General features: G+C 51.8%; 1 protein-coding gene across 1 annotated transcript; it reads right to left on the reverse strand.

Annotated features, from left to right (window-relative positions):
• Positions 1 to 9,523: 9,523 nt before the first annotated feature.
• On the reverse strand, positions 9,524 to 14,403 carry ZBED4 (zinc finger BED-type containing 4). The gene has a single exon (XM_021687823.2). The coding sequence runs from the start codon at positions 14,296 to 14,298 to the stop codon at positions 10,780 to 10,782; it is 3,519 nt and encodes a 1,172-aa protein (XP_021543498.1). The 5' UTR covers positions 14,299 to 14,403; the 3' UTR covers positions 9,524 to 10,779.
• Positions 14,404 to 14,834: the final 431 nt, after the last annotated feature.

Consider the following 14,834-nt stretch of genomic DNA (forward strand, 5'->3'; position numbering starts at 1 on the left):
TTGTCAATATCCACAAAATACTTGCTGAGATTTGATCAAGATTGCATTGAATCCATAGATCAAGTTGGAAAGACCTCACATCTTGACAATATTGAGTCTTCTTATCCATGGACATAGAATTCCTCCCCGTTTATTTAGTTCTTTGATTTTGCTCATCAGAATTTTGTTCTTTTCCTTATATAAATCTTGTATATATTTTATTAAGATTTATGCCTAGGGGCACCTGGGTGAATCAGTTGGTTAAGCGTCTGACTTCAGCTCAGGTCATGATTTCAGGGTCCTGGGATCAAGGCCTGCATCAGGATCCATGCTCAGAGGGGAGCCTGCTTCTCCCTCTGCCACTCCCCCTGCTTGTGTTACTGCTCTCACTATCTCTTTCTCTCAAATAAATAAAATCTTTAAAAAAAGATTTATGCCTAAATATTTCACTTTTTTGAGTGCTAATATAAATTATATGTTTTTAATTTTTCTTTTTTTTTTTTAAGATTTTATTTATTTGACAGAGAGAGAGATAGTGAGAGCAATAACAGAAGCAGGGGGAGTGGGAGAGGGAGAAGCAGTCTTCCTGCGGAGCAGGGAGCCCAAAGTGGGGCTCGATCCCAGGACCCTGGGATCATGACCCGAGCCGAAGGCAGATGCTTAACGACTGAGCCACCCAGGTGCCCCTTATGTTTTTAATTTCAAATTTCATTTGTTCATTGGTGGTATATAGGAAAGCTATTGACTTTTGTATATTAACTGTGTCTCCTGCAACCTTACTATAATTGCTTAGTTCCAGAAGTCTTCTTATCACTTCTTTTGGACTTTCTACTTAGATGATCATGTGATCTGTGAATAAAGAGTTTTATTTCTTCCTTGCCAATCTGTGTACCTTTTATTTCCTTTTCTTGTCTTGTTGCATTAGCTAGCACTTCCAGTTCAGTGTTGAAAAGGAGTGGAGAGACAGGACATCCCCTCTATGCCCAGTTTACTGAGCGCTTTTATCATGAATGGGTGTTGGATTTTGTCAAATGCTTTTTCTGTATCAATTATGATCATGTGATTTTTCTCGTTTAGCCTGTTGATCTGATGGATTACATTAAAGATTTTCAAATGTTGAACCAGCCTTGCATACCTGGGATAAATCCCATTTGGTCATGGTGTATAATTGTTTTCATACATTGTTGGGTTTGATTCACTACTTTTTTTAATGTCTGCATCTCTGTTCATGAGTGATCTTGGTCTGTAGTTTTCTTGTAGTGTCTTTGGTTTTGGTATCAGGGAAATGATGGCTTCATAGAATAAGGTAGGAGGTATTCCATCTGTTCCTATCTACTGGAAGAGATTGTAGAGAATTGTTTAATTTCTCCTTAAATGTTTGGTAGAATTCAGCAGTAAACTAATCTGGACCTGGTGCTTCTGTTTTGGAAAATCATTAATTGTTGATTCAATTTCTTTAATAGATACAGGCCTATTCACATTGTCTATTTCTTCTTGTGTAACTTTTGGCAGACTGTGTCTTTCAAGAAATTGGTCCATTTTTATCTAGGTATCAAGTTTGTGTGCATAGTTGTTCATAGTATTCCTTTATTATCCTTTTAATGTCCATGGATCTGTAGTAATGTCTCCTCTTTCATTTCTGTTGTTAGTAATCGGTGTCCTTTCTCTTTGTTTTCTTAGTTAGCCTGGCTACAGGCTTATCAATGTCATTAATCTTTTCAAAGAACCAGCTTTTGGTTTCATTGATTTTCTCCATTGATTTCCTGTTTTTTATTTCATCAGTTTCTGCTCTGATTCTTATTATTTCTTTTGCTTACTTTGGACATAATTTGCTCTTCTTCTTCTAGTTTCTTACGTGGAAACTTAGAGTATTTATTTTAGATCTTCTTTTCTAATATATGCATTCAACACTATAAATGTCCCTCTAAGCAGTGCTTTCACAGCATCCCACAAATTTTGATAAGTTTTATTTTCATTTAGTTCCAATTATTTTAAAATTTCTCTTGAGATTTCATCTTTGACCCATGCATTGTTTAGAAGTGTGTTGTTTAGGGGTGCCTGGGTTGCTCCCGTTGGTTAAGTGACTGCCTTCTGCTCAGGTCATGATCCTGGAGTCCTAGGATCGAGTCCCATGTCTGGCTTCCTGCTCAGCAGGGTGTCTGCTTCTCCCTCTGCCCCTCCCTGCCCTTGCTCGTGCACGCTCTTTCTCACAAAATAAATAAATAAAATCTTAAAAAAAAAAAAAGTGTGTTTTTAGGAGCACCTGGGTGGCTCAGTTGGTTAAGCATCTGACTCTTGATTTCAGCTCAGGTCATGATCTCAGGGTCGTGAGATCAAGCCTGGATCAGGCTCTGCACTGGGTATGGGGTCTGCTTGGGATTCTCCCTCTCCTTCTGCCCCCCACCCCCACCCCTCTCCCATGTGTGTGTGCTCTCTCTCTCTCTCTCGAAGAATAAAAAAGTGTGCTGTTTAATCTCCATGTATTTTGGGATATTCCAGTCATCTTTCTGTTATACTGATTTCTAGTTTAATTCCATCATGGTCTGAGAGCAGACGTAGGATTTCTACTTGTTGAGGTGTTTTATGGCCCAGAATGTGGTCCACCTCGGTGAATGTTCATGCGAACTTGAGAAGAATGTGTGTTCTGCTGTTGTTGGATGAAGTGGTCTACAGATGTCACTTTTATCCAGTTGATTGATGGTTTTGTTGAGTTCAGCAATGTCCTTACTGATTTTCTGCCTGCTGGATCTATCCATTTCTGAGATGTGTGTTGAATCTCCAATTATGGTAGTGATTCAGCTATTTCTCTTTGTAATTCTCTTATTTTTTGCCTCATATACGTTGATGCCCTGTTGTTAGGTGCATACACATTAAGGATTGTTGTGTCTTCTTGGAGAACTGACTCCTTTATCATTATATAATACTCTTCCTTGTTTATCTCTGATAACTTTTCTTCCTTTGAAGTCTGCTGTGTGAAATTAATAGTTACTCCTGATTTCTTTTGATTACTGTTAGCATGGCATACTTTCCTCTATTCATTTACTTTTAATCCATATGTGTCTTTATTTTTGAAGTGGGTTCTTGGGGCGCCTGGCTGGCTCAGTCAGTAGAGCATGTGACTCTTGATCTTGGGGTTGTGACTTCGAGCCCCGTGTTGGGTGAAGAGATTATTTAAATAAATAAAACTAAAAAAAAAAAACAAACCCAAAAAACCAAAGTGGGTTTCCTGTAGGCACCATATAGTTGGGTCTTGTTTTTTGATCTACTCCGTCAGGCTGTCTTTTAATTGAGCATTTTCTATGATTCCATTTTCTCTCCTTCTTAGCATATTTGTTATAATTCATTTTTACTTTTTTTTTAAGTGGTTGCCCTAGAGTTTACAATATGTATTTACAGCTAATCCAAGTGTATTTTCAAACAGCTCTATACCACTTCATGGGTAATGTGAGTAACTTATAATAGAATAACCTGAACCCTTCCCCCCAGTCACTTGTGCTGTTGCTGGTGTTCATTTCTCTTTTATATAAGCTACATGAGGATAAAGATACGTATCTTTTTATTTATTTATTTATTTATTTATTTATTTATTTATTTATTTGAGAGAGAGAATGAGAGAGACAGAGGGAGAGCATGAGAAGGGGGAGGGTCAGAGGGAGAAGCAGACTCCCTGCTGAGCAGGGAATCCGATGCGGGACTCGATCCCAGGACTCCAGGATTGTGACCTGAGCCGAAGGCAGTGGCTTAACCAACTGAGCCACCCAGGCGCCCAAGATACGTATCTTATATGTGTGTAAGCATACATAATTCCAGGTTGTTGATATCATTATTTTGAACAAACTTATGTTAGATTAAGAAAAAAATTGTTAACTTACTCCTTCTTCAGTGGCTTTCCTTATTTTATGTAGATCTGAGCTTCTGACCTACATTCTTTTCCTTCCCTCTAATGAACTCCCTCTAACCTTCTTCCAAGCCTGTTTGCTGGCCACGAATTCCCTCAGTGTCTTTCTGAGAAGTCTATTTCTCCTTCATCTTTAAGAATATTTTCACAGGGGGCGCCTTGAGTGGCTCAGTCGTTAAGCGTCTGCCTTTGGCTCAGGTCATGGTCCCAGGGTCCTGGGATCGAGCCCCGCATCGGGCTCCCTGCTCGGCGGGAAGCCTGCTTCGCCCTCTCCCACCCCCCCTGCTTGTGTTCCCTCTTTCGCTGTGTCTCTTTCTGTCAAATAAATAAAATCTTTAAAATAAAAAAAATATATTTTCACAGCATGTAGAGTCCTATGTTGGTGGGATTTTTCTCTCCACACTTCAAGTATTTTGGTCCACTTTCTTCCTACTTGCATGACTTCTGAAAAGTCAGATGTGGTTCTTATCTTTGTTTCTTTACGGGGAAGGTCCCCCCTCCCACCCAGCTTCTTCAGGATATAAAATTTATATGTGATTTTCTAGAAATTGAAGATTATATATTTTTTTCTTTTTAAAGATTTTATTTATTTATTTGACAGACACAGCGAGAGAGGGAACACAAGCAGGGGGAGTGGGAGAGGGAGAAGCAGACTCCCCGCTGAGCAGGGAGCCCGATGCGGGGCTCGATCCCAGGACCCTGGGACCCTGACCTGAGCCGAAGGCAGATGCTTAATGACTGAGCCACCCAGGCGCCCCTGAAGATGATATTTAAAGGTGCTGGTTGTTTTGTTTTGCTTTGTTTGTTTCTTGGCTCTGAGGTCTGTGTCTGACGTTAAGTTGGGGACATTTTCAACCATCATTTCAAATATTTCTTCTGTTCCTGCCTTTTCCTTCTGGTGCTCCCATTACAGGTGTGTTACACCTTTTGTGGTTGTCCCACAGTCTTTGGATATTCTCTCGTTTTTACAGTCTTTCTGATGAAGCCGAAGGGCATGACTGAATCCAGGCTCAATCCTTTTGGCAAGAGCTCCTCCCGCGTGAACTGTACTTCCTGCTGCATCCAGCATGCATGAGGACGCTACCGTGCGCTGCCAGGGGCGAAGGGTTTGATCCCACAATTACAGTGGTTATTGGCAAATGCCACCATGGGGACCTGCAGCTCTTCCACTTCTCTTCTTGAAAGATTCAGAAACCATTAGGGACGGCCCAGCAAGAGCATCTGCCCCTGAGGGGTGAGGGAGCCACCAGAGGCCAGGTGCCGGAGAAGGGGATTGCTCAGGAGGGCAGCCTAGCACCCAGTGTGGAGGCCAGAGTAAGGAGGGTTTGCATGGGGTAGGGGAGCAGGGCACAGCGGCCCGACGTGAGGTGTCAGAGCCTGAGCAGGGTAGGAGGGTGTCGGGGAGAGGTAGACGGAGGCACCTGTTAAGTAAGTGACTGTGTTGAGGATGCTCAGAGATGGTCTGAGAATGGGGGCTGTGAATATGGGAAGGGAGAAAACTGGAATGAACCCTGCATGTTGGATCCGAACAGGTGATACAGAGTCCTGGTTCCAGCATATCAGACAGAAATATAAACGCGAACGCACGTGTGCCCTGCGAGTCCCCACGAGGAGCAACACCCCAGCAGGGACAAGCATGCCCCGCACCTGGACCTGGGCTCCCCTACGCGGCCTCCAGTGTGGGGCCAGGGCGCCTTGGAGAAACACCCAGCTCCTTGATGGGGCAGGGAAGGAAGAAGATGGGCCTGAAAGCGTTGCCCCTGGAGAAGGCCATTTTGCAGAATGTTGGCGGCCTACCAGGACGCACAGGCCAGACCAAGGGGCTCCCTCTGGCCATTTCGGGAAAAATCTGTGCACAATAGTGATAGTAACAGCTCATAAGTGAGATTTTAAAATGTGATTTAAAAAATGAATAAAATTTTACGAGGAATGGGATGTTTACATCGTCTCAAAGAGCTTCATACAATATACTCTGTAATTATAAAGGGAAGACAACTTGCAGGGAGAGGCCTGGTAGACCTCCCTTCACCCAGAACCAGGTGAGCGACCAGGTGAGTGACCTTGTGAAGCCACCACACAAGCCCCACTCGAGGGACACTCCACAGAATGACCACCTGCTGGCAGGAGTGTGGAGGTGGAGGACACTGAGGAACGTTCCGGACGGGAGGGGATGGAAGGGGCAGGTCAGCTCAACACAAGCTGTGGGGCTGGATTGCAGTCAGCACGGCTGGCCCTCCGTGGAAGCAGCAGAAGTGGCCAGGGCCCTCGGGTCTGCATCGGGGTCCGAGGCTCTCCTGCGCGTCCTGCCCTCCCCCAAGACCTTCCTGGGGGGCTGACCCCTCTTGAGGTGAGTCTCCTGGGTGCAGGCACTCGGGGGCCGGGGAGCATCAGGCCCACAACACCCTCAAGAGGTTCAGGGAAGAGGTTCTTTGTGTCCTACTTGCAACAATCCTGCAAGACTGAGATCGTTTTAAGATAAAATAATTTTTTTTTAAAGATTTTATTTATTTGAGAGAGAGAGAATGAGAGAGAGCAAGCACATGAGAGGGGGGAGGGTCAGAGGGAGAAGCAGACTCCCTGCCGAGCAGGGAGCCCGATGCGGGACTCGATCCCGGGACTCCAGGATCATGACCTGAGCCGAAGGCAGTCGCTTAACCGACGGAGCCACCCAGGCGCCCAATGAAACTTTATTATTTTTTATATAAAGATTTTATTTATTTGACAGAGAAAGAGCACATGAGAGGGGGGGAGGGTCAGAGGGAGGAGCAGACCCCCCGCCGAGCAGGGAGCCCGATGCGGGACTCGATCCGGGGACTCCAGGATCATGACCTGAGCCGAAGGCAGTCGCTTAACCGACTTGAGCCACCCAGGCGCCCAAGATAAAATAACTTTTAAAACTAGTTTGGATTTTAGGAAAACCTGCCTATATATAGGAGTTTTCATTAAAACAGCTGCACACAGGAATTATTAAAATAGCTTGAACAAGGTGCTTTATGCAAACCTCAGAAGCTGCAGGGGAGGCGGGCCTGGGGGCCTGGGGGCCTGGGGGCCCCGGGGGCCCGCAGCGTTCTGGGCTGGGCGGGGTCACGCCACTGATGCCCCTGTGCCGTGGGACATGCGACCCGCCCTCGGACATGCGGCCCGCGGACTGAATCCCTGGCTTGTCCCGCATCAGATTCTCACGCTCTGGCGATAATCCCCACCCTTCCGTCAACTTTCCCGAGCGGATTAGTCAGAGCCCACGTCTCGGCTCTGCCTCGGATGCCCGTTGAGTCTGTCTCTAGTCTGTTCCCCTCTGTCTCACAGTCCTTGGTCACGGTTGTTTTTTTGGCGTGTCATGTTTTTTTACTGGGAGTCAGAGTGAATTATGTGAAGTTACAGACGCTCTGATCTTTTCACTGAAAGAAATTTACGTGTTCCTGATGTGGTCAAGCCCGCCGTGTGCAGGCTGGTCTCCCGCTGGCCCTGGAACCCAGGGCCCCCACAGCGGCAGGCCCCGAGTCATGTCTCCCGCATGGGGCGCCTGCTGAGCTCCCAGCCGCCGTCTGGGCACGCGCACCTCGCGGGAGCCGGCACCTGCCTCCGGGCGGTGGACCAGCACGAGGCCCCTCCGGAGGCCCCCCGTCTCCAGCACCTGGGCTCCTGGCCGCGCCACCGTTGCTCTCCCCGCCCGGGGCCACCATGGCTGGCTCGGGCCGCCACCTTCTCTGCACGCCAGCCGGTGTCCCTGCGGGGGACTCCGCGCGCCGGGACTGGTTCCTCAGATGCCAAGGGGTGCGTGCTCTGTGCTGTCGTCAGGAAGCTCCTTTTAAAACTCCATGTGCTCTGGCCCTGATGGTCCTCGGGGAGGCCCGGTCTGCCCCCTGCCGCCGCCTGAGTCAGAAGCGGAAGGAAAGGGCATTTTAATGTTAAATGAAGTCCGGTGTTTGACTTACATTTATTCACTGAAATGAGATCCTGAGCTTACACAGAGGGCTTTTTCTTATGAGTGACCAGTGAAGTTAAGCAGCCCGCCCAAAACGTCATCTGGCATCTGAAACAAGCAGCTCACGATTCAGGTTTGAACGGAGTGAAGGCGGGACATCACACAACAGACCCGCTCTCCTCGCAGGCTGGCCACCGCTGTCAACGTCGGCCATTCCTTCCCGCGGGACCGTCAGCCACGCGAGGACACGGACGGCCTGCTGTTCCCGCAGTGCCGGACGGCACCCGGGTTCCAGAACCACCCGCCGGCCACAGGGTGGGATGAATGCGTGAGAGGGGGCACCTCCCTGGGGCCAGCGCTCGGGGGGTGTGCTCTGCAGCCCCCTCCCACACCTCCCATGGGGACTGTCACCCGCACGCCTCGCTGGACAACAGCAGCCTGAGGCCACAGGTTTTGAAAGCTGGACAGAAAAGTGGACCAGCTCAGAAGCAACAGAACCAATGTGCTGCAAACCCTTGTTTGGGCCCGGGGTGCATCACGTCTGCGGAGCAGCTCAGCAACGAGCAGAGGCACAGCCCAGACCACAGGCTCTGATGAGCAGGGACCGTGTCCACATCAACCACCGCTCTGTGCCAGCAGCTGGCCTGGGCCCGGAGGAAGGAGGGCCACTCGGTCACCGAGCAAATGACAGGTTGCGTCCTGCAGTTACTTTGTGCTCCCTCCTTTCAGGGGACAGCCCACGACGTCCGGCAGGCCCCCCTCCTGCCCACGTGCAGCCCCACGGCCAGGACGGCTGGGCCACCGAGTCACCTCCGTCCGCAGCCTCAGAGCCGACGGACGGGGCTGCCCAAGCACGTCTAGGGGTGGAGCCCCGCTCCGGCGGGGGCGGCCTCACCCAACACCAACAGGCTGGGGAGGCCTGCAGGCCCACGGCTCGCCGTCTGTGCGCGGTCGGACCCTCCCCCAGGTGGAGACCTGGGTCAACCCCGGAGACCTGAGCAAGTCCCAGATTCCCAGCACCCTGCTGGGAGCCGGGCGACCACACACACACACACGCACACGCATGTGAGCGCCCGGTACTCCACTGGAGCCCCCCTCGGCTCCTGGAACTCACGGGCAGGCGCGTGCAGCTCTCTGCTTGCAAAACAGAGACACGGGAGCTCCTTCTGGGGAAGCCAAGGGCATCAATACCCGAACTTCCTAACACCTGCTCTGGACTTTGGACTCACTTCCTGCAGCTTGGTTAGAGCCTGGCTGGGGAAGACTGACGGCGGGCTGAACCCCAAACTGGCGAAGGCTCCCACACAGCATCACTCTGCGCACACATTCAGAGACTCACGCGGAAAGCACCACGTCAGCACGACTCTCCAGTGTGTCCCTGGCCGGTGCTCCTTGGGCATCTGGGCAGAGGCTGCTCTCGGGAGGCCCGGGAAGGGCGTGCGCGGGCCACACAGTGGAGGGATGTTCTTCCCCTCCGGCACCCAGTGCGAAGCAGCGCGGACTGTGAACCCGAGCCCCGGAGGTCTCGCCGTGGCGTTCCCGCTATCAGAAACGCTGTCGCTGCCGTGAGTCACATCTCCACCACCCAGCCCCCCGCCCTGTCGGGGCCATGACGAAAATTCCAACTCCGAAGGCTGCGTGAGCGTGGCTCCCTGGAGTAGGACCCTCCTGTCATCCTCAGAATAAAAAGCCAGTGTCCTCCAGCAGTAGAAAATTGCAAATAAAAAGTTTAATTTCAGAAACTGAGTTCACCATTTATAAATACACTAAAACATAGTCAATGCAAATCCAGATTAATAATGGGTACTTTTTTTTTTTAACAAAACTTTTCTAAAAGGTCACAGGCAAATGAGTGACTTGTTTCATCCAGAATATTTAATTGGTTTGAAATAAGAAAATGAACCTTTTTCTAGATGTTGAAGCAAAAATTCTGAAGACAGATCATCGTTAAAAGAATGACAATTGACGCTTCATTCTGCTGTCCTTGGGATTCTAAAACACCCCAGTCAGTGATGGCTGAATCTTCCCTATTTTATATATAAAAAAAAATCTAGACACCTAAGGCTATTCTTACAACTGCAATAGAACCATCTCCTCCTTGTTAACGAGCCATCTCTTCTAAAAACGATTTTATACATAATTTGATCAAATTGGGGTCATGGGGTCAGTGCACAAATTTCAGAAGATAGCTTCCTGGTGTCGAGACAGCAGGTCCGAGGCTCGGGGCGTCCACGGCAGGAGTGCTGTGGACAGGCCCCTAGCGCGGGCTCGACAGCAGGTGTCCGGGGCTCATGATCAAGGTCGACCAAATAAAACCTGAATGCAGAAGCACAGACCGGGAACGCTCCCTTTACCAAATCACTACAGAACCGACATTCCAGGACACGTCTACGTTTAGTTTCCTCTTCAAATGCCACACCTCTGTTGCAGTAAACAGTTATGTTCCAGAATATTCTCTGTACTTGACATACTTTAGAGCCTGCAGTTAAAAACTGCTCAGCCAGGATGGCTTGAACTCCACCTCCTATTTACAGATTTCATTAAACAGCCACAAAAGCTGTTCTGTTGAATTAAAGCAATTTTTAACTAAAATACAGTACCTGATTTGTGGTTTTTACATAATTGAATAAAAAGCCTACAGAATAAAATTGTTTACATCTCCTCTGATGTTCTAGTAAAACAAATCACTAACCCCCCACTTTAAAAAAACTTTACAGTTATGAATGAAATCCTAATCATCGTATTTCATCATCGGCAAGACAGGCCTTTCCTCGCGGGCCCGTGGGAAGCCCGCGGCGACGCCCGGCCTGCAGGACTGGGAGTAAGGCACACGTAGACATTACAGTGACGCTGGACGGGGAGGCTCGTGCCTGCCTCACCCCACACGGCCCCGCCCGGGGCGCACCACCGCCCCGGGACAGACAGCTGGTGCCTGATGAGCAACAACAGTTTTTGTCCGGTGGCTCCGTTGCGAGTTTCAATACTGAAAGTATATCAAGGGAAGATTCACTTTCAAAAAGATGAGCTTTTCAAAATGTTCCATCATGAGCCTGGACTGGCCCAAGCTACCGTTCTCCGTCGGTGTGTTGAACAGCCTTTCGGAAGGGACGATACTCGGGGGGCAGCCCAGGAACCTGACGGCCAGCGCGGACAGGCCCGGCCAGGCCGACTTCTTCAGGTTCCAGTAGGTGAGGGGGTCACAGGTGTGCTCGAGCACCTCCTCCTCCAGGTACGCCAGCACCATGTCCTCGGGCACCTTTGTCTTCTCCCTGGGGCCCTTCTTCGTCATCTTGGCCATGAGGGACCACAGGTTCTCCTCCCCGACTGCGCCTCGCGACGGGGAGCCCGCGTCACAGCCGTTGGAGACAGGCGCGTCCTCTGAGGTAGAATTCAGCACTTCCAGTTCCCTGATTAGATCCTGCTTGTACTGCTCCGCCTCCTCCTCCGAGAACAGGGAGGCCTTGTAGCGAGGGTCCAGCAACGTGGCGAAGATGTACCTCGGGTCGTGCAGGGTGGCGGCCAGCCGGCTCACCATGGCTTCCTTCAAGGACTTCAGCATGGTGTCGATGCCCATCGTCTCCTCAAAGAGCATCTCGATTTTCCGGTTGAGGATGTGGATCATGGGGATGACCTGGCTGAGCGTGGACACGTGGGTGCTCATCTCCCGGCTGGCGGCATCGAAGGGCTTCAGTGCGTGGCACACGGACTGCATGACTTCCCACTGGTCGCAGCTGATGAGCTCTCTGAAGTTGCACTCGATGGACATCTCGTTAATGGCCCGTTTCTGTTCAATGAGCCGCTCGAGCATGTGGAACGACGTGTTCCACTTGGACGGGACGTCCTGGATGAGGTGGTGCTGCGGCAGCTGGTACTCCTTCTGCAGCTCCGCTAGCTTTTCCTTCGCCCTGGGCGACCGGTGCACCCGCTCACATATCTTCCGTGCGATGCTGAGGAGGTTCTGGACCATCCGCTGGCTCTTGATGGCCTCGCTGACAACGAGGTTGACCGTGTGGCTGAAGCACTGCACGCTGGCGCGCTCCCCCTCGCCCAGCGTCTTCCCGATGCTCGGGTTGTCGGTGACGGTGATCCCGATCTGGAGGCCGGCGGACGTCACCCAGGCCTCCCACCAGCACTCCAGCTGCTTCCTGATGCTGTTGCTGCTGTAGTCGCAGTCGACCTGAGACACGTCCAGCAGGGCTGAGCAGTGGTGGTCCTCACGGCACGGCCGGGCCGACGGCGCGAAGGTGACCCAGTGGGCGGTGAGCGTCAGGTACTCGCGGGTCTGGTTGCTCATCCATATCCCGGACGTGAAGTGGATCACGCCGCTCTCCGCCTCCTTCAGGTGCGACAGGACTATCTGTTTCACATTACTGTACATACCTGGGATGGCTGTCCTCGAGAAGTAGGAAGGCGAGGGCAGAGAGTACTGAGGTTTCAAGTATTCGAGCAGCCTGTTAAAGCCAACATTGTCTACAAAAGAATATGGCTGGAGGTCAAGTGCAATCATTTCTGCGATGAGACTCGTGATTTTTTTGGCAACTGGATGAGAGTCGTAGAACTTCTCGTTGGTGTCGTCGAAGGAGGAAGCTCCTGACAGCTGTGCGCTCAGGGGCCCCCGGAGGCTGGGCGAGGGGGCCCGCGCCGCCCTGGGCACGTCGGTCTTGAGCACGCCGCTGTGGAACCGCTGTAAATGGCGCAGCAGGCAGCTGGTGCCCAGGTTGGTGGGCTTCTTGCCCCTGCTGATCGTGCGGCCGCAGTGCAGGCACACGACCTTCGTGGGGTCTGCGGAGCAGATGGAGAAGTGGTTCCACAGCTTGGAGGTCTTCTTGCTGTTAACGGGGAATAGAACCTGATTGTTTTTCGTGACCATGCTTGGCAAGTCAGTCAATTTGGAGGAGGAACTTTCCGCAGAAGCCAAGGTGGCGTACGGAGAGCTTGCCAGGCTGGCACCTGGAGAGCCCTTCTGGCTGCCCACGACCTCCGGGTGGCGTCTGCACAGATGCCGCATCAGACAGCTGGTGCCCACGTCGCCCCGCCTGCCCCGGCTGATGACGCAGGCGCAGTGTCTGCACACCGCCTTGAGGCTGTCCATGGGCGCCAACGAGAAATGCTGCCACACCTCCGACTTCAGCCTCTTCATGACCTTCTTATTCTGCTGGAACACAGCACTGCACTCCAGCAGACTGGGGCTCAAGCCGCCAGCCTGCGGCTTCTCGGGGGAGGCGGCCAGCGAGGCCTCGCCCACGTCGTCAGAGGACAGCACCGACGCGTCTTCCGGCAGGGCGTCGCCGGCGTTCAAACGCACCTGCAGGTCCTCAGCCAGCCGCTCAGGGGAGGAGGACGCCGAGGGGGACTCCTGGACCAGCTTCCCGGGAGAGGACGACACGGAGCTCGGGTCCCCGTCGGGAGGCAGCAGGGCGGGCAGCAGGGTGGGGGGCGCGGCGTAGGGGGGCGGGATGCCTGTGCCCCCGCCGTTCTCCTGCAGCACGATGGAGCGGTGCGCCCGCCACATGTGCCTGATGAGGCAGCTGGTACCCAGGTCCTTCCCGTTCTTCCCTCGGCTGAACTCGTTCATGCAGTGGATGCACACGGCCTTGGAGTTATCCAGGGGCGACAGGTAGAAGTGCTTCCACACGGCGGACCGCCTCCTGGACCCGGACGTGCCCTTCGGGAGCGGGGGGTTCTTCTCCGCCCCGTTCTCTGCACTCTCCTCACAGGGCAGGGTGGGGAGGGGCGGCGGCCCCCCCAGGGCCTCCTCCCTGCCGTACTTGTCAGAGGCCGACGTGTCGGAGGGGACTTCTTCAGAGGACACCACAGACACCGACTCCTCCGTCATGTCATCGGGGGACGGGACCTTGGACGCCAGCTTAGGGGCAAGCTTGAGGGGTGAGAGCACGGCACCCAAGTCCCCGGAGTCGGCGGGCTGTGGTGGCAGCCTCAGTGGAGGGGGCGAGAGGGAGGGCAGGGCCGGCACGCCGCCGTTCTCCTGGATGAGCACTGTGGGATGCGCCCTCCTCACGTGCCTCATGAGGCAGCTGGTGCTCAAATCCTTCTCGTTCTTCCCTCGGCTGAACTCCTTCATGCAGTACGTGCAGATGGCTTTAGTGCTGTCCCGGGGGGAGATGAAGAAATGCTTCCAGGCCGGAGACTTCTTTCTGGAGCTCACGCCGCGGCCCGACAGGAGGCTCTGTGTCACGGCCTCCATGGCCACGTCGTACAGCGTGCTGCTGTACTGGGAGAACAGAGACCCGTACTCCTCCTCCTGGCCGCCAGGGAGGCGCTTCCCGGGGGGCTCGCAGCTCCGGCCCGCCTCCCTGGCCTCCGCCCGCTCCCCACCACCCTCCGCCTGGTGCCTGTCCTGGTCGCCCTTAAACTCCACTCCTTCCAAACTGTGATTAGGGATTTGAACAACATCTTCCTCTTCTATTTTAAAATTTAATTTATCAGAAACAAATTCACCATCCCTTTTGGGATGAGTTTCCTGGTTATTCTCCATGACTGACCATAACTACTCTGGCTGCTTCGTCATGTTCTCAGGTGGGTAAAAACCTGATCCAAAGGCTCATTTGTGCCCCCAAATGTACGTTATCTTCAGCTTTTAAAAAATAATTCCATCTTTCAAGATGCGTATGACTGTGGCTGATCATAAACCTGACTGAAGAAGAGGGCATGTGGAGAGCATGCCACCTCATCTCAGGGTGTGGAGCACCACCTGCCAGGAGCCCCGCCACGACCCGCTTCTGGGCGCAGACACGAACTGACGCAGCGGAGACCAGAGCCTTGTCCTGGAAACCGGACCGCCGTCATCTTGATAGCAGGATGACCCTTTTGCATCATCTATAAAAGAAGACGGACTCGAGGTTAGCACTGACCTAAATCGTACGTTTCAAATCTATCCCGACGTGGGTACATCAGCCTCAATAGCACAGGAAAAGTCCCATAACGGTAAGTCAAAATCGAAAACACTTGTTCCTTGACGTTTCACAATCCACTTATACAAGGAAAATACCCTAAAACTACAAAATAAGCAAA

Source organism: Neomonachus schauinslandi, chromosome 5, assembly GCF_002201575.2.
Source record: "Neomonachus schauinslandi chromosome 5, ASM220157v2, whole genome shotgun sequence".
NCBI lineage: Eukaryota > Metazoa > Chordata > Mammalia > Carnivora > Phocidae > Neomonachus > Neomonachus schauinslandi.